Source organism: Eufriesea mexicana, unplaced genomic scaffold (genome assembly GCF_001483705.2).
Source record: "Eufriesea mexicana isolate 0111107269 unplaced genomic scaffold, ASM148370v2 scaffold395, whole genome shotgun sequence".
In the NCBI taxonomy this organism is placed as follows: domain Eukaryota; kingdom Metazoa; phylum Arthropoda; class Insecta; order Hymenoptera; family Apidae; genus Eufriesea; species Eufriesea mexicana.
This window is the reverse complement of record NW_016908583.1, coordinates 1,027,478-1,050,750: the sequence shown is the minus strand read 5'-3', so window position 1 is coordinate 1,050,750 and position 23,273 is coordinate 1,027,478. Positions and strand designations below refer to the sequence as shown.

The window sequence follows — 23,273 nt, the reverse complement described above, 5'->3', positions numbered from 1 at the left end:
AATACGCGATATATTTTTATTAGTATTATTAAAAATAGACGATTAATCATATCGCGTATATCTAAATGAGTTTCTTAACACAGTTTATTGTTTAAAATTTTAAACGATTAATCATAATCAAATACGTGCTGTTATACGATTTCACAATGATATACACATGTTGGTTGACTAGAGTATATATTATGCCCTATACAGTTATTTTTATTTTTACAATTGCTAAGTATCTAATAAATATTAGTTTTCTCAGAAATATGTTTTGTTGCAAAACATTTTCGTCCCGTTCATCAATTACATATTACTTATAATTCAAAGAAATAATCTATAATAAATTTTTTAATATTTTTAAATAACGTCATTTATATATCATGTAATATGTAGAGTTAATATGTAATTTCCGGTAGAAGTGTATATCAAAGCGTATAATATATTTGAATTATTTAATTTTACATTATCAGAGCTAATGAAAAATATTTACATTAAAATTAATTTCATTATCTTAGAATATAAATATAATAAAACCATTCGCCGTTAATAATGTTATTTTATAGATGACGTAGTACAAGTATCTAGTTTAGTTTGTAGGTTTCCTCTCTATATCCATTTTCTTATGTCATGACCATAGACGTAACACATGAGAACAAATTGTGTCAAGTTTCTCACCGCTGTCATTTGACGAACTTTCATTATCCACTGTATTGGATTTGTTTTCTAGGTGGTCTTTAAACGATTTAATTAATTTATAATTAAAAGGCATGGCAGATACGACAGTTGACGCTACACGCCGTTTAAATGTTAAAAAACAAACCCTGGATGATGCTTATGCAGCGCCTGCAAATTTTCTCGAAATTGACGTGATTAATCCAATCACACACGGCGTCGGCAAGAAACGGTACACTGATTATGAAGTTCGTATGAGGGTGAGTAATAAACCCCATTTCATTTTAAACTTCTTTTCATCTGTTAATAAACTTAAGTGATTATCTTTCCATTCTAAATGTCACCTTTTCTTTTACCGCTTAAATACCGCATAAGATTGCATCTTTTCATTGAAGTATATAAACTTTATACATTTCTGTGTATACAATTTAATTAGTTAGTAGTCATTTAGTGAATTAATAAGCTTTTTTATAATTCATTATTATTTCCGTAAAAAAAACTTAATATTACAATTAGTACCTACTTATAGTTACAATATTGCTAAGTCTTCTTTATTAATTTAGGAAAGTTCGAAACGAAAGTACGAAAATAAGGCCTAAATACTTTTAATGTATTTGTTCTATATTTATTTTTAAATAAGAAAAATAACATTAATGGTAATAATAATGAAAGTAATAATTTTATTATGGACATTAACCAAATGTATTATGGGCTGTGTCTGTTATCTTTTATTGATAAAAATGGGTAGATACAAAAATGTATATACTACTGAAGCCATTTATAGGTCTTAGATTAATATGTATGAATCATCTTCAAAAATTTAAACAATATTGCTAATACATAAACTAATTCTTTGTAGTATTTATATTTAACTTATTGTAAAACATTATTATGTCTTATACTTTAATTATCTTAAAATGAAATTAATTATAAATTTTATATTACATTTTGTATTACACCTGAAATATCAAATAAATAGATTATATAAAATAAAAATCTTTGTTTCAGACAAATCTTCCAGTTTTTAAAGTAAAAGATTCTACAGTAAGAAGAAGATATAGTGATTTTGAATGGTTAAGAACTGAATTAGAAAGAGATAGCAAGGTCAGTTAATAAAATATGTGTAGAAAATAAAAATTAACGTATTTTATTTTATACTAAAAAGCTTGTAAATTAAAATTAGTGAAAAAGAGTACTTACTATAAACTTACAGATAGTTGTGCCTCCATTACCAGGGAAGGCTTGGAAACGTCAAATGCCTTTCCGAGGAGATGATGGTATTTTTGAAGAAGATTTTATTGAAGATCGAAGAAAAGGTTTAGAAGCTTTTGTTAATAAGTATGTTAAAACATTCTGTAATATATTGAATAAGTTAAATATTTCTTTTGTTCCATTTTAATATATACAAAATTTATCAAATGAAAAAATAAATAAACATGATATTTCAGAATAGCAGGACATCCATTAGCACAGAATGAACGATGTTTACATATGTTTCTGCAAGAACCTGTAATAGACAAGAACTACGTACCTGGAAAAATACGTAATACATAAGTTACAAATAAGACTTATTGCAAGTATATTTTCCTCCCCACCTTCAATATGTAAAATTATATTTGATTATTTTTAAATTTTAAATCTAAAATTTATTAAGATCCTTCTGTATTTATGCAATATTTAATCGAGCTTTTCACACTGTGATGTTGAATTAGAACTTGTTTTTGAAGATTGTTGTATTTCAAATGAATGATAAAATATTTGGAGGGATCTTATTATTAAATATCACTGTCAGTCAAGAAACAGAATTAAGAACTTTCTTCTCACTTTCTTTTTTCTTTTCTCTTAATATTGTAATTATATTGGTTGTTATATTGGTTTTGTAAAAAATTTATAAATTGACATTTATCATTTTCAGAAATTGCAGAATATTGTTGTATACAACAGTTCGATTAATATATAAATATACGAAATTTATGAATTTCAAAATATGGCTTAAAAAATAAAATACTAAGATAAAAATTATTTATTTACAAGTTTTTTGATAGAAAACATGGTAACAATTTGGTCATTTTTAATAATCTTAGTATTGCTTTTTGTACATGAATAGTATCATTGTAATAAAATAAATTAAATATATTTATCACTTTACTAGATTGTTTTCTATTGAATAACTTGTAAGTAGCATATAAGTTTATTTGTAAACAGTGCTATTGCAAATAAATGAATAAGATAAATTAATTTGAAAATGGAAGTAAGCCTTTTAATAATTGCTTATAATTTAATGTTCTCTGCATAATAAAAATTGTTAAAATTTTAAAATTTATTAAATTTAAATATTTGTTTATTAAAGATAAAAAATATATGTAATTAAGATGTTCTGAATCTCTTTGTTATGCTCTTTATTTTATTGTGTGAGTAGGATAGAGGAATAATGTTACTATTGTATTGGATATAAAAGTAAAATTAATAATTTGTATATTGTGTTTTTATATTTTCTCAATTTACTTTAGAAGCAACACTTTTTTTACATTTATAATTACCAAAGGAACTATGTACAGGGCATAGATTAAACTGTTTTATTCATTTAAGTTAAGGATTATATTGCAAGAGAAATTTCATTAAATATGTTTCATTAATCTAATATATGTACATAGGGACACATAATCACATAGAATGAAAATATTGTATATGAATATAAACAATAAGGAACGTACCAAAAATTAAGATGTAATTAATTATTATTAAGAGTTTCAATGTCTAGGTAAAAAAATTTTAATACGAATATTTACTTTAATTAAAAAATACATTCAAAATTAGATATTTTTAAACAAATTAAAAAAAGATTTATAATTTGCAACATTATTTTTTCTTGTTTATGCTGCATTCATTTTAAACATATCTACAAGAATTAATACTTAACATATACATTATTTTATTATTCTCTTTGCAGTAAAATACGTGTAATAGTTCCGTCCTTCGTTTGATCTGAAGTATAGAACCTTTGATATTTAAACAAATGTAATGTTGATAGTCTTTTATACTATGTAAGATTTTTTTTATTTAGTAGATTGGATTATATAATGTGTTTATATGTACACATCCTGTTTAGTTCTAATGAATTTTTTATTTTTGAAGTATGTTTCTATATACTTACTCACACAGTCTTGTTCTAAAACATAAAAATAAAGAATGAACCAAATGTAAAATTAGTTTTATTAAATATTTTAATAATATTTCAAAAGATACTAACCAGGAAACGTATTCTCAATAATGAGCATATCAGCTACATGTTTTGCAACTATTTTAAACAGTTGCCTATCTTTAATTCTTCGTTTCTTATAAAATGGCATTAAATGCTTTACAATCCATGGTGCTATTCTCTCTTTACATGCAGTTAAATGTTCTTCTATACAAATTGGTGAATCTGGCATCATTTCTTCATCATCATTTTCTCCAAATAATTCAATAAATTTTTCTTTAACTCTTCCATGTCTTCTATAATCCTTTAAAGATAGTTCTGTCATCTTTGCTTTTAATTTTGATACTTGATATACACGTTCAACGAACCAAATGCTGTTTATTCTACGTTTTTGTTTATTTTCTAATGTTTCACTTTCTGCTAATAATGATTTATTAGTTTCTCTAGTTTTCATCTCTTTATAGTAACTAAAACTATACTTTCCTGTACTTGTATTTGATGTCTTTATGCAATTGCTTTTAACAGAGTTAATTTTTATAACATCCTTACTTCCAGACATATTAATAGAAGTATTTGAATTATGTGGAAGAAGGGCATTAATTTCTTTATCCATATTAGCCTTAGTAACACCTGAATGTTTCTCAATTAATGTCATAAGATCGCTGCTATCATCACTATCGCAAAACATATCTTCCATGTGTTGCAAAAGTGAATCCTGTGTATTTTCATCATCATTTTGAACATTAGATCGATTTGCAATCTGAGTATTAGAATTGTCTTGTGTACAACTAAAGGTATTGCTATCTTCTCTCATTGTTTCTTCATCTACTATCATTTTATTCTTTGTTTCTTCATCTGACTCATTATTGAATTTACTATGATCTGTATCAGAAAAACTAGTAGAATGTATAGTTGGTGAAGCTGTATTGTTACAAATAGTCAATTGAGAAGATATATCATGATCTTCACATTCATCGTTTATATCATCTTTTTTGTGCTGTAGTGTTTTTTTTATGGAGGACAATTCTTCACAATTAGATGTGATACAAATACTTTGAATATTATCTGTTCTTTTTAACTCTGTCCATGAATTAATTGTTTGAACTCCAATATCTACTTTAGTTGGTGGGGTTTCTAAAAATATTATCAATTTTTTATAGGCTTTTTTTTCTGATGTGTGTGATTTTACATCTGAAATCTATAAATATCTTAATTTCAATTATTAATCAGTTTATTAGATAAACTATTTCAATAAACAAACTTACCAATTTTAACATATTTTGTCTATATAAAGTGGATTCTAAAGATGATCGAACTGCAAGCAATTCCATTTGATTTGCACACATTTTTAATTGATTACTTGGAATATCTTCATTCTTTTCTTTATAGCAAAGAATATAATTAGAGAGTAAACATTTATGAAGATATGAAAAATATACAGCACGAACCTATAATATAAATAATTTAATTAAACTAAAACAAATTAAATATTTCAGAAATTCATAAATATCTAATCATATAAACGTCAATATATGAATATCAAGCGAGATCATTAAATTTTAATACGTATAAATGATTAAATATATTTGGATTTTAATATTTCGAAATATTTATTGCATTTTTAGAAATTTGTATTATTATCTTATAGAATACTTGCCGTAGTAGTCAGTCGAAGAAATTCGTCATTTGGATCGGTGAGAATATGAAATTTATTTGCTGAAAGTGAAGGTATTGATATTGATAGGAGATTGTTAATATCCTCTAGACTAGTGTTATTATCATCAGTATCCCCTACATCAAATTCTTCTCGTTCTCGTTTTAATGTGAATGGTAAAGATATATCCATTTGATTCATCGTTATCACTTTATTTAACAACTTATCATTAAAATTCTATAAAACTATTTCAAACTTTTCACAGACAAATTCCGAAAATATTCACCACGCAATAATATCATAATCAGAATTCTTATAAATCAAATGTTCATTTATTATTTCATAAAATTAATATAATGTGTATTGTATTTTATATCAATATTAAAATGGAACAATTAAACATCATTTTTGTAGTCAAACAAAAATAACATTACTTATACCTACATATACACATTGAACTACACAATAGCGAATAGCTAGTAACCAACTTCACACATGTCAAAACAACTTTATTATGTAGTTAAAAGATCTTTGTATAATTTATGACATTCAATATTGTGTATAAAAATTTAAATAATTAATAATGGTATAAAATATATATTCTGTTAATGTGTTATTTCTATAATGGTGAATACTGTTTTGCGTTATTGTTTGCTTAATGTTATTAGTATTTGAAATCTACTAACAAGTGCAAGTCCTTCGGAACACCGATTTAGTTGAAAAATTATAGGTTTATAGATTTTGTTATGCAGTTCAAAAATATACATCATTATAGTCGCAACTACTCAATAATTTTTAAGATATTTGATTAAAATTTTACTATACAATAATTATAGATTTATTTCGAACGTTTTTCAAGTGGAGTCGTAGCCTAATGGCGCGAGTCGAAAAATCCTATGCTGAAAGGCCGGGGTTCGATTCCTGTTGATAATTCGTAGTTTCGTTTTCAATTTATTTTTTATTTTGTATTCATTTTTCGCCTATGTAAACATTGTAAATAAACAATTGTAAACAAAATTTCTTAATAAAAAAATTTATTTTTTACGCTTTCTTATGCTGGTATATATTTATTACAAAATAATAAGAATATTATGCAAGAAAAATAGATGTCCGTAGCATTATTATTTACCACTAACTAATTATTAAATTAAACATTGCATAAGAACGTTGCCTATAATTCCAACTTTTCTATAAATGTTCATGAATTAATTACAAAAACTTGGAAATTTATTAATTTTCTACCACCGAATTGATTTCTAGTATCTAGTTCGAATCAAAGTTTTACCGCCGACGATCAGCGCCATCTATGGTTTTGGATCATTTGCTCGGAAAAGTGATAGGAATATAGAATAGGCAAGGAGGTCGTCGACGAGCTGGTCACGTGGTAGACAAGGACAGCGAGGGGATAGAAAAGGATAGAATGGCTCCGGCAATGAAAAATTATTAATTACTCAATTTCTGTAATTTATTTATGAACTTTTATAATTTCATTGCAAAGCTGGAACTTCAGGCTACATTCTTATATAATATTCGTAAAGAATTTAACTCTAAATTGTTAGTTATTAATTTTTGTTTTATGGCGTCTATGATTTCGTAACGGCGACCATCACAATCTTCCGTGAAAATATTTAATACTCACTGAAACTAGAATCAAAATGTGAACAAAAGTTATATAAGAAGATTGGCAAGAACATTGTCTTTCTAATGAGTGCTTAAAGTTTCATAAATTAATTGCGTGAGGGATAGTAATTAATGAAAAACCAATGGCGTCTTCGACAATTTTCGACAACAATTCAAACACTGCGCAGAACAATTATTAATAATTAATTAATTGGGGACAAATTTCTATCGAATAATATATGTGAAAGTTCTTGAAGGATCTGGCTTTACGATGCAATTATAAAAGTTCATAAATTAATCACAGATATTGAGTAATTAGCGAATTTTCCACTGCCGATTTGATTTATTAAAATATATTCGGAGCACATAACCAGAGTTAGTAAACTGATATCAGAGCTATCTGTGTTCCTGCTGCGGAACCCGAACTTCGAGTCCAAACTCATAGATGGCTCTGATGTCAGTTTACTAACTCTGGTTATATGCTCCGAATATATTTTAATAAATCAAATCGGCAGTGGAAAATTCGCTAATTACTCAATATTTGTGATTAATTTATGAACTTTTATAATTGCATCGTAAAGCCAGATCCTTCAAGAACTTTCACATATATTATTCGATAGAAATTTGTCCCCAATTAATTAATTATTAATAATTGTTCTGCGCAGTGTTTGAATTGTTGTCGAAAATTGTCGAAGACGCCATTGGTTTTTCATTAATTACTATCCCTCACGCAATTAATTTATGAAACTTTAAGCACTCATTAGAAAGACAATGTTCTTGCCAATCTTCTTATATAACTTTTGTTCACATTTTGATTCTAGTTTCAGTGAGTATTAAATATTTTCACGGAAGATTGTGATGGTCGCCGTTACGAAATCATAGACGCCATAAAACAAAAATTAATAACTAACAATTTAGAGTTAAATTCTTTACGAATATTATATAAGAATGTAGCCTGAAGTTCCAGCTTTGCAATGAAATTATAAAAGTTCATAAATAAATTACAGAAATTGAGTAATTAATAATTTTTCATTGCCGGAGCCATTCTATCCTTTTCTATCCCCTCGCTGTCCTTGTCTACCACGTGACCAGCTCGTCGACGACCTCCTTGCCTATTCTATATTCCTATCACTTTTCCGAGCAAATGATCCAAAACCATAGATGGCGCTGATCGTCGGCGGTAAAACTTTGATTCGAACTAGATACTAGAAATCAATTCGGTGGTAGAAAATTAATAAATTTCCAAGTTTTTGTAATTAATTCATGAACATTTATAGAAAAGTTGGAATTATAGGCAACGTTCTTATGCAATGTTTAATTTAATAATTAGTTAGTGGTAAATAATAATGCTACGGACATCTATTTTTCTTGCATAATATTCTTATTATTTTGTAATAAATATATACCAGCATAAGAAAGCGTAAAAAATAAATTTTTTTATTAAGAAATTTTGTTTACAATTGTTTATTTACAATGTTTACATAGGCGAAAAATGAATACAAAATAAAAAATAAATTGAAAACGAAACTACGAATTATCAACAGGAATCGAACCCCGGGCCTCTCATCATAGGATTTCTCGACTCGCGCCATTAGGCCACGAGTCCACTTGAAAAACGTTCGAAATAAATCTGTAATTAGTGTGTAGTAAAACTTTAATCATAAATATCTTAAAAATTATTGAGTAGTTGCGACTATAATGATATATATTTTTGAACTGCATAACGAAATCTATAAACCTATAATTTTTCAACTAAATCGGTGTTCCGAAGGACTTGCACTTTCCTTGTAAGAATTAGTCAGTCTGTTATATAAAATAAGCAATTGTTATCAATTTTAAAATATATCTAAATTTACATATATATAATAATAATGTTATAAAAAATGTTATACTCTATTAACACAATTTTCTTCAGTTTTTGTTGTTTTTTAAATTCATTAAATATTTTAAGATCTAAAAACTAACATAATTTTCAAATTTTGTAAATTAAAAACATTACTATTATAAATGAGCTACTAATTTATCTAGAACATGATTAAATAGATTATATTATTAAATTTGTATATTGGTAAATTAAGAAATGCAGGTCTTCCTTTTTATGTTTTTTGTTATATTTGAAATATCATTGTTTCTTAATTTAAAAATAATATTAATGGTATAGAAAAATACAAAACACAAAATCGGAAATATTTTGTTTAATGATCTCGATTTATATTTGTACTCTTTCAATACCAATTTTTATGAGAATGTCAGCTTTGTTTAATATACAATGAGATCAGAACAACATTAAAATGCATTAGTTGTCTCTAGTTTCTGGTTCTTCATCATATGCTGCCATAACTTTTTCCATTATCTCCCAAAGTTTATCTCTTGTTAAATCTTTACAAAAAACCTAAAAAAAGACATAACTTTATTTTATGTTTTATAAATTTGAAAGCCTTTTTAATTCTTACATTAAACCAAGGCTGCTGATCACATTCATCCATTAATGGTACTACTACACCATAAATTTGTAATGATAGATTAATACAAGCAATTGCTATTAAATTCGGTGGATAATCAAGTATAGCTGGAGAATGATGAAAATCTTGTAAAAGTGCCATACTGGTTTTTGCAACTGGATATTTAGACCATTCTTCTTCTCCAAACCATGCTTGTAAAGATCGTAAATAATGTAACATGTACTAAAAGAATAATATTTTGTTATTTAGTATAATTATTATTTGCTTTAGATTTAATTTATTTAAATTCAGCTATTTAATATTTACTTTATGTGGATGTACAGGTGTTACTTGAAACTTGAGCATACGCATAATTAAAAGTTCTGCTTGGACAATTGCATCTCTCATACTCCAGTATTGATCTCCTAATTCTAAAGGTTGTGATCCTCTATGTAATGTGCTGTAAGATACATTCATTACATCTCTTATTTTTAAATTATCATCTTTCACTTTTCCTGCTAAATAAAGACAAGTAGCGGCAATCAGCTGAAATGTATATAAAATTATATAAAAATCAATTATTAAAAACATACATTAAAAGTTTTGAGTAATATTATAAATGAGTAACTTACATAATTGTCGTAACCTCCTGGAACAGCTTCTTTTATAAACCTATGGTACAAAGTTGCAGCTGTAGCAATAGTCAATGGATGAGCATCTAGTTTTAAACCTACAATATAGATAAAATTAATATCATTTATCATTAATATAATTTTAATAAAATATAAAAAATAATAGATAAAAAGCTTACCACATTCAAAAATAAATCTTGAAACTGTAAAACTATCGCTACTTTTTGTATAATCAATTGTGATACTTTTTTGCAAGGTATTCCTTTTTTCTCGCTGCATAGCTAATACATCAATAACATCTTTCATTTTGGAACTGTACAGATAAAATATATGTTTGTTAAATAGAACATTGTAAATTTTCTGTATATGTGTGTGAACATATATTATATATTATTATTATTATTACAAATATCATTACAAAAGTAATGTAATCAAAGAACAAAATATGTTTAATGTAATTCATTTTATCAAATAAGTTAAGTTTTTTTAAGCATTATTATAAAATAAAAAATATACAAATGACGATCCAGTACTTCACTATTAAAGCTTGTAAAGAAATTTATTTTAAATAATTATATTGATATTAAATACATATTTCTTTAAATTACCTTAAAGTTTCAGTACTGGTAGGTTCTGTCGGATTCATTTTGGTGATATTCTAATTGAATTTGTCTATAAGGAATATAATTTGTTTTGTTACAGGTTACAACAATATTTATTTATCGCACACTGCGTGTCAATGATGCCAATGTACTCTTTGTCGTTAGAAATTTTAGTACCAACATTAAAGTAACTATATTTTTAAAAAATTCTAGATTTAGTGCTTTCCATATACATTAATAGTAAATATGTATACATTTACTATTAATAGTATACATTTTGTATACAAAATATGATATTTAATATGTGCAATTCATTGAAAGACCATTGTTTTAATATTGTTGAATGTAATTAATATTAATCGTACTTAAAACAATGTGAGTTCGTTCTATCTTAATCTCATAATACAGTGTTACTTATCGTAAAAATGCCTTTAAAAGGTATAAAGGTTTTAGAATTAAGTGGGCTTGCACCAGGTCCTTTTTGTGGAATGATATTAGCAGAATTTGGTGCAGCTGTGATTAAAGTAGATAAGGTATAATTAAAGTTCAATCAATCATTTATTTCAGCTTGTATAAATTCAAAATTTATATTTGTTTTTTGTAGGTGAATGGATCCTATAATACCATTGATTCTTTGGGTCACGGAAAACGGTCAATTGCATTAAATTTAAAAACCTATGAGGGTTCCAACATATTTAAGAAATTGAGTAATCAAAGTGATGTACTTATAGATCCATTTAGACCTGGTTTGTATTTTTTAACAAATACATTAGTATTATTATGTAATATTGATAAATTAATATGTTGTTCAATAGGAGTAATGGAAAAATTAAAATTAGGACCAGAAGTACTTATGAGATTAAATAAGAGATTGATATATGCTAGATTAACAGGATTTGGTCATACAGGACCATATGTTAATATGGCTGGACATGATATTAATTATCTAGCTTTATCTGGTAATTTGATAATGATGTATTTATCTTTAGTTAATTTTAAATATTAAATATTTTTTAAAATACTTTTGAACATATTCAGGTTTATTATCATTGTTTGGACGCTACAATCAAAAACCCACACCACCTATTAATCTGGCTGCTGATTTCGCTGGTGGTGGATTAATATGTGCCTTTGGTATAATGTTAGCATTGTTTGAACGTAATAAAAGTAATATTGGCCAAGTCATTGATGCATCAATTGTAGATGGATCTGCATATGTAGGTAGTTGGTTCTTTAGATCTCAAAATGTACCTGGGCTCTGGGGAAATCCTCGTGGCAAAAATATGTAAGAACTTTTAAATTAAATCATTACTCATATTTCTATAGTTTTATATAAATAGGTAATATATATATATACTATATGTTTCTTGCAAACAGACTAGACTCTGGAACACATTTTTATGATACTTATGAAACAAAAGATAAAAAATATATGTGTGTTGGGGCAATTGAACATAAGTTTTATGAAACATTTTTGAACAAACTTAGTATTTCAGCAGATGAAATGCCACAATTTGATAAATTTGAAGAAAATCGAGAAAAATTAGAAAAGATATTTAAGCAAAAAACTCAAGCAGAATGGTGTTCTATATTTGATGGTACAGATGCTTGTGTAACGCCTGTTTTAAATTTAAAAGATGTTACATCACATGCACACAATAAAGAAAGAAATACATTTGGATTTGAAAGTAATGGTTTAGTAATTCCAAATCCTGCTCCTCGTTTATCTCGTACACCTGGAATATCCAAAGGACATCAAAAGAATCCTGAACCAGGTGAACATACTATAGAAATTCTTACTGAACTAAATTTTAAATCTGAAGAAATTACTAATTTAATAGCAAATGGAATTGTTAATCAACCAATGAAACGTTCTATGCTTTAAATACTTTATTTATTCTTGTTAAAATATTTATGTACATTTATTAAAACATAAGATTATACAATGTCATTAAAAAATATTTTTATATATTTTTTATTATTGTTAAAATATTTTATTACATATATAATCATTCATTGTTATACTTTATTATAAATCGATATAAATATATATTTTTAAAAACGACATCAATTTTGTTGTTTACTGAACGTTTATAGAATGATTATTATCCTCATAGTAACAAATTAAAAAATTGTCAATATCTCAAAGAAATTAAAAATTAAATAGTTTGTTTTAAAAATAATTAATTACTCTACTTAATGACAACCACAACTATTAATAACCATGTTTTTATACTTTTTTAACACAACGTTACTATCATCAAGAAAATAAAGTACCGATATTGGTGACAATTTTGTTGGGGCGCAACATGGTTTCGGTATTTCATGTGGTTTCATAAGATGTACTAAAGTTTGAACAATAGCATGGTTAGTTGCATTCATATGTATGTTCAATGGAAAATTGCACTCTCCACTACAATAATACGCGTCGTATCCTTCTGGAGCTATAATCCAATCTTGCCATTGAAGATCCTTAAAACTTATATACAATGTTTTAATATTGCATACACTTTCTTTCTTTTTTTTTTGTACAGAATTAGTGTATGGATTACTTTGAATATTCATATTATTAAACCGTTGTTTCTTAAATTTAATATCTCTTTTTTGTTTAAACAATAATGTTTCATGTTTTCTAATATTAGTTGAACTTTTAAAAAAGCCTACCATAAATGGTTGCTTATCTGGAATTCCTAAAACACCTACAATTCCAACATCATCTGGTCTCATGGTATGACCAATATAATCAATATGATGCACTGCCAAAAATAAACCTCGATTTTCTTTTGGATATTTAATCCAATGATCAAGTGCTCGACTGATATTTAAAGTTATCCAGCCTCCTTTATCTATCGTGGTATTAGATGAGTCTATGTAATGTTTAATTCGTCTACCATCTTTTGTTCGAGCTACCATGTATATTGTTATGGTGTAGGCATTTTTAAATTTAATACCTTTATCTAAACTTTGATATAGTCGCAGTTCAGCTGCTATAAGATTTTCTTCTCTTGGCACTTCTGATACATCAAACCAAATTCTTTTACCACGATTAATTTTGGATGCATTACCAGAATGTGGATTGTGAGCACCAAATGTCATGATTAAATCGCTTTGATTGATGATATTAATGTCATGACCACTTAGATCAAATTCTTCCATGTTTTCATATTCCTCTTGAACTGATGTATGTGTGCTATCTGATAAAATGTTCTTGTAAATATTTAATAGAAATTTGGGTGCTGATCTTTTCACCATTAAAGATCTACGCACAATGCTCTTTGATTTGTACGGTAAATCGAGAATATTTAATAAGTTGCGTTCTATATATCGTTTTTGTTTATTACTAGTAATTTCATGTGGAATTGTTTGATTGAATCCATTGTCTATGTATAAGCCACTAGATCTTTCAGAATTTGCAGGAAATAGTATTATAAGAAAAAGTATTTTTATAAAATATATTTTATGCATTTTGTCTTTTATAGACAATAAATATCCTAGTACCATTCAATAAACAATTTACATACTTATATATTTTATTAATTTATATATAAATAAGAGAGTAGCATTAATAAAAGTATTTGTTACTGAAATGTTTACTTTTATGTAAGAGGACTTTTGAATTTATGTTTGTATACAAACAAGTTTCACCTGACTGGGTGAAATGTAAAAATAATCTATTAAGTATTCACATTAAAGCAATCTTTGTGACAATATATTGTATGTATTATAAATCATTTTGTATAACATTAATTTTATGTACAATAAAAACTTAACCATTTTTTAGAATATAATTAAATAATTATTACAATATTTTTTTATTGCATATGTAATTGATATGACTGATTTTTGCATTCTAAATTTTTCGTAAATTCATTAACATGAAAATTGATATAAAATACATAACACATTCTACCATTGAATAATGGAAAAATTGACACAATATACAAGCAATATTATAAAATTATTTATGAGAAGATAACTTGAAATTTAGTATACAATTGCAATATAGAATTTTATTATAAATATCAAGTATTTGTTACACACTACATCAATAAATATGAAGCGTATTTGTACAATACTATTACTGAATTGGTGGTGGTTGCACAGGTTGAATTCTATGAGATTCCTTTTTAACAGGAGGAACAGATACTGGTTTTATAGACAGTAAAGAACCAAACAAAACGTGTTGGATGACAGGAAATTTTGCTAAAACCTAGCATTCAGAACATAAGGTAATTTAAGTCATTTAATTCTATGTAAATTTATTATAAGCCATTGAACCTAATATTTACCTCAGCTTTGTACATTTTGATAAGTCCACTATTTACTTTAACCCATGAAGATACTGCACTAACATTCCATAATTGATTTGAATGTTCAGCAAATGGACCTATCTTTACCTAAAATAATATTCAATACCTTTAAAATATGAAAATATTTAACAATAACATTATGTGCATACTATACACTATATATAAATGTACCAACCTTTGAAATAAATTCAATACAACCAAGAAACATATATTGTTTACTGAATGACTGTACAATATCTGGTTCCACAAAATGTCGAGGTTCTAAACGAGGTTGTCCTAAAATATTTATGTCTCATGTACATGTACTTTCTTAAATATATTATAAAGAAAAATAGAATAGTTCAAATAAAACAATACCAATTAATTGGGCACTCCCCCATATGAAAGGAACAAATTGATAGTCATCTAAGCTCCATACACCATGACTACCTGCTGGTTCCATACGGTAAGTTAACTGTAGTCTACGTACTAATTCCAGATATCTTTCAAAAATAAAAATTACTTTAATTTATAGAAATATACTATAATATATTTAATATTATAAAAATTACTAAACTTTTACTTAAATGAAATTAAATATAAGCTACCTGTTAAATATTTTTATGACTACAGCAACTTTATCATCCTGTGAGAAAGCACCAATTTTGAACATACAACATAAGAACATTAAAAATGCCATTTCATGTCCTGTACCATAATCTATACGTGTTGGATTGCCAAAACCTTCGTATAAGTATTGAACTATCTCTGGAACTGCCCTATGTAATTTTTGTGGCAATACTTTTTGTAATTCTGTTATTCCATTCTAAAATAATATAAATAAATAGAAATGTCATATTTTGGAAACACAGATGTAAGAATATTATGTATTTACCTGTTGTAACTTTTCATGCCATATTCTAAATGATTTATTACCAAAACGTTGGGGCTGCTCAGTAGGAGGTATCTGTGTTATCCATTCATCAAACTCATCAAGCATTTGAACAATATTTGCTATTATAGGACTTTGTGTGCATTCAATGGTTAAAGCTTTTCCTTGAACTGAATTATTTAAGGCTAATATAAATCCCAAGTATTCCTACAAAAGTACTTTTGCACTTTCTTTCCATACTAAAGATTTTGAATGTTCTTATCTATTGTTAACTATGATATGTAATAAAAAAGTGTATTATACGAATTCTTACACAATATGCTTCCGATTTTTCCCAAATTGTCATATCACTAGGTACTTTAATGGATTTTTTCGGGACAACGAATTCATGATCATCAGCTAAAATATATTTAAAAATAATTATTTGATCTTATTAAAATTATATTTGTGTAAAGTACATACGGGATATTGGTGACTTTGACGTTGACATCGTACTTATCGTAGAGTTTAACTATTATTCATTAAAAATAAATAATTCAAACAATTAACAAAAGGAAAATGTACTTGAATTATATATGTACGTAATATAAAACATTTGAATTACATACATATATTATTGTTAAAATTTAAGTTATTTCACAAAAAGATTTTAGGGATGTACAAACTCAGTTCTAAAATCATTAAAACTGAACAAAAAGTTTAAAGATGTTTTCATTAAATTGATTTTTTATCATAACTATAAAACTTTACGAAGATAAAAACGAAGATATAAAAATACATGATCTATAACCATTGAGATTGAAATTAAGTTCTAAAAAATGTTCATATATTTCTTTTACGTACAAATTCACTATATCTAAAAACGGAACCAATCACACTATATTCAAAAGTTACTGGAGATAGATGTGATGATTTATCCAGGTAAATGTCGAAAAATGTATTTCTCTAGACAACATACTGTATTCAAACTAACAATACAATACCATTGTAACTAAGTATATAATTAGAGAAATGCGTAACAATATTTTTTATACATTTTGTATAAATATTATTATTAATTACTAAATATAAGATAATTTAAAGTACAAAATGGGGAAATGAGAAATTTAAAATTTATGAAAAAGAGTGGTTATATTTATCAGGTTTGTAATTATTTATTAGATACTATTTATATATTTTATACCTTGTTTTTTAATGGAAGTTCAAATATTGTAGGCATGAGTTATTCTCAAGAAGAAATAGAAAAAAAACGTTTATTAGCCTTACAACGTAAAAAACAAGCTCAATTAAAAAATGCCTCAATCAATTCTCCAAGTACAAAAAGTAACATGCCTTCTTTTAATAATAATACTGTAGCCAACAAAAATAAGTTAGACAATGGCACTGGGTCTTCTGGGCATGGTTCATCAAAATATGTTGACTTGAAAGCAAAATTTGGAAATAATTCTATTAAAAATCATGCAAAATTTGATAGAAAAAAAGAACGTATTAATCCTATTTCAACATCAAATTTTTTTGCTCAGAAATCTCGTATTACAGGAAACTGTTATATGATAACTGATGATAGATTTGTATTAGAAACCTCATCATATTTCCCTCCACTTGTTTTATTCCTACAAAAGTACTTTTGCACTTTCTTTCCATACTAAAGATTTTGAATGTTCTTATCTATTGTTAACTATGATATGTAATAAAAAAGTGTATTATACGAATTCTTACACAATATGCTTCCGATTTTTCCCAAATTGTCATATCACTAGGTACTTTAATGGATTTTTTCGGGACAACGAATTCATGATCATCAGCTAAAATATATTTAAAAATAATTATTTGATCTTATTAAAATTATATTTGTGTAAAGTACATACGGGATATTGGTGACTTTGACGTTGACATCGTACTTATCGTAGAGTTTAACTATTATTCATTAAAAATAAATAATTCAAACAATTAACAAAAGGAAAATGTACTTGAATTATATATGTACGTAATATAAAACATTTGAATTACATACATATATTATTGTTAAAATTTAAGTTATTTCACAAAAAGATTTTAGGGATGTACAAACTCAGTTCTAAAATCATTAAAACTGAACAAAAAGTTTAAAGATGTTTTCATTAAATTGATTTTTTATCATAACTATAAAACTTTACGAAGATAAAAACGAAGATATAAAAATACATGATCTATAACCATTGAGATTGAAATTAAGTTCTAAAAAATGTTCATATATTTCTTTTACGTACAAATTCACTATATCTAAAAACGGAACCAATCACACTATATTCAAAAGTTACTGGAGATAGATGTGATGATTTATCCAGGTAAATGTCGAAAAATGTATTTCTCTAGACAACATACTGTATTCAAACTAACAATACAATACCATTGTAACTAAGTATATAATTAGAGAAATGCGTAACAATATTTTTTATACATTTTGTATAAATATTATTATTAATTACTAAATATAAGATAATTTAAAGTACAAAATGGGGAAATGAGAAATTTAAAATTTATGAAAAAGAGTGGTTATATTTATCAGGTTTGTAATTATTTATTAGATACTATTTATATATTTTATACCTTGTTTTTTAATGGAAGTTCAAATATTGTAGGCATGAGTTATTCTCAAGAAGAAATAGAAAAAAAACGTTTATTAGCCTTACAACGTAAAAAACAAGCTCAATTAAAAAATGCCTCAATCAATTCTCCAAGTACAAAAAGTAACATGCCTTCTTTTAATAATAATACTGTAGCCAACAAAAATAAGTTAGACAATGGCACTGGGTCTTCTGGGCATGGTTCATCAAAATATGTTGACTTGAAAGCAAAATTTGGAAATAATTCTATTAAAAATCATGCAAAATTTGATAGAAAAAAAGAACGTATTAATCCTATTTCAACATCAAATTTTTTTGCTCAGAAATCTCGTATTACAGGAAACTGTTATATGATAACTGATGATAGATTTGTATTAGAAACCTCATCATATTTCCCTCCACTTGTTACAGTTCTGAAGACAATTCCAAGTAGATCATATGGTAATGTAAAATATATTCTTATATATATTCAATATATTAATATAATTTTATTAATTAAAAGTATAAAATGAAAATGCATATATTTATTGTAGACATAAACAATAAAAATTGGAATTTTCATTTAAAAGATTATGAAACAGTAATGGAAAAAATTATTAGTTTCAAATTTGATATACAAGTTACAGGATTACCAAAAATAGTTCTTCAGGTATTACATTGAAGCATAATATATTAATTTGTCTTTACTTATATGATATAAATATTTACATATTTGAAATATTTCTTAGGTATTCAGAAAAAATGATACTTTAAAAAATATTGTTAAAAACATAGATCTATCAAACATTGATTCTCAGTTATTAAAAAATTTAATACCCTTTCAAAAAGAAGGAATATGGTATAACTATGTGTTTTATATGATTTTAACAACTATTTTAAATAGAATAGTGATAGATTTCCTATTTTTAGCTATGGAATATCTAAAGGTGGTCGTTGTATGATTGCTGATGATATGGGTTTAGGAAAAACCATTCAAGCTTTGGGTATTGCACATTATTTCAAAGACAATTGGCCACTTCTTATTGTTGCACCTTCTTCTGTCAGGTTTAATAATCAGAAATATTATAAATTGAAAATTTATTTTATTATATTTAAGTAGATAATAAATATAAATTTTTACATCTAGATATCAATGGGCAGAAGCAATATGTACCTTTTTGCCATCTGTTCCTACACAGTATATTTATCAATTTATGAATGCGAAAGATTTTATTGGTAGTAAGATTGTTATCACAACATATGATCTTTTAGTACGAGCTATGAGCACATTTAAATATCACATTTTTGGTTTTATAATTCTGGTATATTATGAAAGAGTATACAGATATATAGAATAATGTAAATAGACATAAATATATAACTAGAATATTTAATGAAATAAATAAATTTATGTATAGGATGAATCTCATGCTCTAAAAAGCATTAAAACTGCAAGATTTAAAGCTGTACAATGTGTAGTTGCACAAGCACGTCATGTTGTTTTATTGACAGGAACACCTGTTTTATCCAGACCAATAGAATTATATTCTCAAATAAATCTTATAATGCCAAATTTTATGGGGTAATTAGAAATATTTGTTATATGTAATTTACAGAAAAATGAAAAAAAACAATCATTTTTATCTAGATATCAAGAATATGGAATTCGATATTGTGCAGGAGAAAAAGGTTCATATGGATGGGATTTTACAGGATCATCAAATATGCAAGAATTACAAATGTTATTAAAACATACTTGTGTAATTCGGAGATTAAAAAGTGAAGTTTTAAATCAATTACCAACAAAAAAGAGGTAAGAGATATATGTATTTGTATCAGTATGTCTGAGTAGTATATAAATATATATTTAAATTAACAAATATAATAATGTATTACATTAAAAAAATTTTAGAGAAGTAATTATACTTGATCCAGATGTAATAAAAGTTAGTACTAAAGAAATGGTACAAATGTCTCAAAAGTTAGAAAGAAAAGTTCTGAATGGTATGGAAAGACATTGTGCTCTTTTACAATATTATAATGAATCAAGTATTGCTAAACAGAGGGCTGTATGGTAAATAACACTATTATTTAATTAATATTTTGGGAAATGATAAGTATTTTTTCATGACTATAATAATAATGTTTTAGTGATTACATTTCTAAGTTATTCATAAGTAAACAAAAGTGCATTATATTTGCTCATCATCAAAATGTTCTGGATGCGATTTGTGATGTTGCAGAATCTATGAATATAAAGTAATTATATCGTCTGCATATAGTACCATATAAAGACAAAATTTGTATTTACTTGTAACTTATTTATGTATTTTAGCTATATTAGAATCGATGGAAGAACAAATTCGGAACGCAGAAAATATGAAGTTGATAAGTTTCAGAATAATAACACATGTATGGCTGCAGTACTATCAATTACAGCAGCAAACGCAGGAATTACGTTAACAGCTGCACAACATGTTGTTTTTGCAGAGCTGTTTTGGAATCCTGGTGTATTTATTATCATTATTATTTTTCACAATCATAATTATTTAAGCTTAGATTCATTCAATGATATGTTTTATTACAGATATTGTGTCAAGCTGAAGATAGAGTACACAGGATTGGTCAAGACAATAATGTTACTATTCAATATTTGGTTGCAAAACAAACGGCAGATGATTATTTGTGGCCATTAATTCAAAAAAAAATGAACGTATTAAACGAAGTTGGACTTGATCAAGATTTTTGTTTGAAGGATATTGATATTTCAAAACAAGAATTAAATTTAAAACAAAATACCTTAGACTTTTTTATTAATAGTAAACAATATCAACTAAAGACTGATGAAAAAATAATAGAAAATAATGAAAATGCAATGAAGGATGCAGGAAATGAATCTTTCATAGTAGAAGAGTATAAAGAGTTAATAGATTTAAGTGAAGAAGACTTTAATTTCTGTAATTGGGATGACATAGAATGAAGAAGTATTTTTTTATGATATGATATATTGTTACAAGTGTACAAATGAAACAACATATATGTATGCAATATAAACATTTACTAATTTCTTACATGTTTTGTGAATGATATAACCATTTTTAATAATAAAATTGAAACGTGATAAAAATTGTGTGAATATTTTGATAATTTATTCCGAAAATTTGATTGCAAAGAAAATCAAGGGTATTATATAATAATTTTTATCTTCTGATTATTTCCATAACATATTTTCCATATTAAATATTTTTTTCTTTTTTCATTAAAGAAATTTTGTTTCGTATAAATATAAAATATAGAAGATTAAATTCCCTTAAGTTTTGAAAATTTTAGATTAATAATTGTAAATTACTGTTACATGTTTTCATTAACTTTATTAACTTATGTTTACAACGGAACGATAATTCAATAAATGTGTGAGCTGACTTAAACTCACGTTATTGCGCGTCTTATATGAATGTAGTAATAGGCTATACTTTGAATATTTACCGCACAAACGAATGTTCTTCAATGCAGTGTTTCTCCCAAAACTAATGCTTCTTTGTTGGAATAAATTGTGTGCAAGTCTTCGTTTGTATTGTTCATTAGAAAGATATTTGAAATGTCCATTTTTAACGCGCAGCAGTTTTTAGGTGCATTGTATAAACGTTACATAATTTCACTACCATCAATAAACTTGTCTAGAACTCAAAAAGCAAGTATCTTTTTTTGAGGTTAGAATAAATATATTTACATTCAATAATTTTTATATTATATAATGTTTCAAAAATGATATTTCATATTTGTTAGTTAATTTATTTTTCTTAATAACTTGGAATATTTATTTACAAAATTAGTGTCATATCACTTTATAATGAAGTAATTAGTGATGTTTTAATAATTCTTTCTCTTACAGATTCTTATTATCTGTGTTACTGGAGGGTCCTTGCTCTTAGGAGGATTAGCACAATTTTTGAAAAGACGAAGAAGACATCCTCTTCCATCTTCGAGAAGACCATTAAGGGAATTGAAACAAAGATATGCTGCTGTAAAGAATTCTAATTTTGGTAATTTTTTACTCGTAAAATATAATTTTATAAATAAATGTTAAACAAATTATGACATAACATAATGTTTATTAATATTAAAACAAAATTATATAATATTCGTTTCATGTGTGTAGATGTATTATCACAAGCATCATGGGCAAGAAAAAGTGAAGCCAGCAGTAGAAGTCATATAAGTGATCGTGCGTCACTCATATCTTCTGTGCCAGGAGGTCCAGATGGTGATGTAAGACTTACTCCACAACAATATGGGGTGCTTGGTAAGTCATTTTCATGTATAGCTCTTATAATTTTTAGAGTAATTGTATCATATGTATTAAATGTGCTACATTTATGACATTTCACATAATTCTTAAAAAATTTGAAGATATGAAAGCAAATACTTGAATGGTTTCTTAAGAGATTTTTTATTACACACAGGGGATGGGAGGATTCAGTGAGGTAATATTATTAACAAACAAAATTATTAAATGATATAGAATGAATATTTTAGAACAAGAAATATCTTTCATATGTATGTAAATGTAAGGAATATAAATAGTGAGAGAGAACAAAATCGAGTGAGCAAATGAACGAGAGAAAAAGAGGGAGAGGGAGAGGGAGAGGGAGAGAGAGAGAGAGAGAGAGAGAGAGAGAGAGAGAGAGAGAGAGAATAAATC

General features: G+C 26.0%; 10 protein-coding genes across 10 annotated transcripts in view; 5 read left to right on the top strand and 5 right to left on the bottom strand.

Moving 5' to 3' along the window:
* Nucleotides 1–620: 620 nt before the first annotated feature.
* Nucleotides 621–2,246, top strand: Snx3 (sorting nexin 3). Its single transcript, XM_017896874.1, has 4 exons — nt 621–917; nt 1,666–1,761; nt 1,871–1,995; nt 2,106–2,246. Exons 1-4 carry the CDS (start codon nt 753–755, stop codon nt 2,209–2,211), a joined length of 492 nt encoding a protein of 163 aa, XP_017752363.1. The 5' UTR covers nt 621–752; the 3' UTR covers nt 2,212–2,246.
* Nucleotides 2,247–3,743: 1,497 nt separating this feature from the next.
* LOC108545329 (uncharacterized) lies at nt 3,744–5,727 on the bottom strand. Its single transcript, XM_017896879.1, has 4 exons — nt 5,514–5,727; nt 5,122–5,304; nt 3,908–5,054; nt 3,744–3,826 (listed from the first exon to the last, which is right to left on the bottom strand). The coding sequence occupies exons 1-4, from the start codon at nt 5,709–5,711 to the stop codon at nt 3,744–3,746; spliced, it is 1,611 nt and encodes a 536-aa protein (XP_017752368.1). The 5' UTR covers nt 5,712–5,727.
* Nucleotides 5,728–9,413: 3,686 nt separating this feature from the next.
* koko (cyclin Q) lies at nt 9,414–10,912 on the bottom strand. Its single transcript, XM_017896864.1, has 6 exons — nt 10,812–10,912; nt 10,383–10,516; nt 10,204–10,301; nt 9,899–10,117; nt 9,584–9,814; nt 9,414–9,522 (listed from the first exon to the last, which is right to left on the bottom strand). Exons 1-6 carry the CDS (start codon nt 10,847–10,849, stop codon nt 9,427–9,429), a joined length of 816 nt encoding a protein of 271 aa, XP_017752353.1. The 5' UTR covers nt 10,850–10,912; the 3' UTR covers nt 9,414–9,426.
* Nucleotides 10,913–11,192: 280 nt separating this feature from the next.
* Amacr (Alpha-methylacyl-CoA racemase) lies at nt 11,193–12,690 on the top strand. The gene is made up of 5 exons (XM_017896826.1): nt 11,193–11,338; nt 11,410–11,551; nt 11,621–11,764; nt 11,844–12,090; nt 12,183–12,690. The coding sequence occupies exons 1-5, from the start codon at nt 11,231–11,233 to the stop codon at nt 12,688–12,690; spliced, it is 1,149 nt and encodes a 382-aa protein (XP_017752315.1). The 5' UTR covers nt 11,193–11,230.
* Nucleotides 12,691–13,001: 311 nt separating this feature from the next.
* LOC108545291 (protein 60A) lies at nt 13,002–14,270 on the bottom strand. The gene has a single exon (XM_017896825.1). The coding sequence runs from the start codon at nt 14,268–14,270 to the stop codon at nt 13,002–13,004; it is 1,269 nt and encodes a 422-aa protein (XP_017752314.1).
* A 613-nt stretch (nt 14,271–14,883) lies between these two features.
* Nucleotides 14,884–16,931, bottom strand: LOC108545290 (serine/threonine-protein phosphatase 2A activator). The gene is made up of 9 exons (XM_017896823.1): nt 16,830–16,931; nt 16,449–16,497; nt 16,300–16,385; nt 15,990–16,193; nt 15,703–15,920; nt 15,473–15,597; nt 15,291–15,391; nt 15,095–15,202; nt 14,884–15,015 (listed from the first exon to the last, which is right to left on the bottom strand). Exons 2-9 carry the CDS (start codon nt 16,474–16,476, stop codon nt 14,884–14,886), a joined length of 1,002 nt encoding a protein of 333 aa, XP_017752312.1. The 5' UTR covers nt 16,477–16,497; nt 16,830–16,931.
* Nucleotides 16,932–17,057: 126 nt separating this feature from the next.
* On the top strand, nt 17,058–17,635 carry LOC108545289 (uncharacterized). Its single transcript, XM_017896822.1, has 2 exons — nt 17,058–17,128; nt 17,202–17,635. Exon 2 carries the CDS (start codon nt 17,204–17,206, stop codon nt 17,633–17,635), a length of 432 nt encoding a protein of 143 aa, XP_017752311.1. The 5' UTR covers nt 17,058–17,128; nt 17,202–17,203.
* Nucleotides 17,636–17,660: 25 nt separating this feature from the next.
* On the bottom strand, nt 17,661–18,611 carry LOC108545288 (uncharacterized). The gene is made up of 4 exons (XM_017896821.1): nt 18,576–18,611; nt 18,236–18,337; nt 17,855–17,903; nt 17,661–17,791 (listed from the first exon to the last, which is right to left on the bottom strand). The coding sequence occupies exons 1-4, from the start codon at nt 18,609–18,611 to the stop codon at nt 17,661–17,663; spliced, it is 318 nt and encodes a 105-aa protein (XP_017752310.1).
* Nucleotides 18,464–21,551, top strand: Marcal1 (SWI/SNF-related matrix-associated actin-dependent regulator of chromatin subfamily A-like protein 1). Its single transcript, XM_017896890.1, has 12 exons — nt 18,464–18,534; nt 18,608–19,033; nt 19,126–19,241; nt 19,321–19,430; nt 19,502–19,636; nt 19,719–19,893; nt 19,990–20,153; nt 20,220–20,384; nt 20,484–20,645; nt 20,723–20,830; nt 20,907–21,081; nt 21,159–21,551. Exons 2-12 carry the CDS (start codon nt 18,610–18,612, stop codon nt 21,549–21,551), a joined length of 2,127 nt encoding a protein of 708 aa, XP_017752379.1. The 5' UTR covers nt 18,464–18,534; nt 18,608–18,609.
* A 507-nt stretch (nt 21,552–22,058) lies between these two features.
* Nucleotides 22,059–23,273, top strand: part of Miga (mitoguardin) — a 31,056-nt gene continuing 29,841 nt past the window's right edge. The window contains exons 1-3 of the mRNA XM_017896886.1: nt 22,059–22,262; nt 22,464–22,614; nt 22,731–22,874. Coding sequence (XP_017752375.1) covers nt 22,170–22,262; nt 22,464–22,614; nt 22,731–22,874 — 388 coding nt within the window. The 5' untranslated portion in view covers nt 22,059–22,169. The remainder of the gene's footprint in view (nt 22,263–22,463; nt 22,615–22,730; nt 22,875–23,273) is intronic.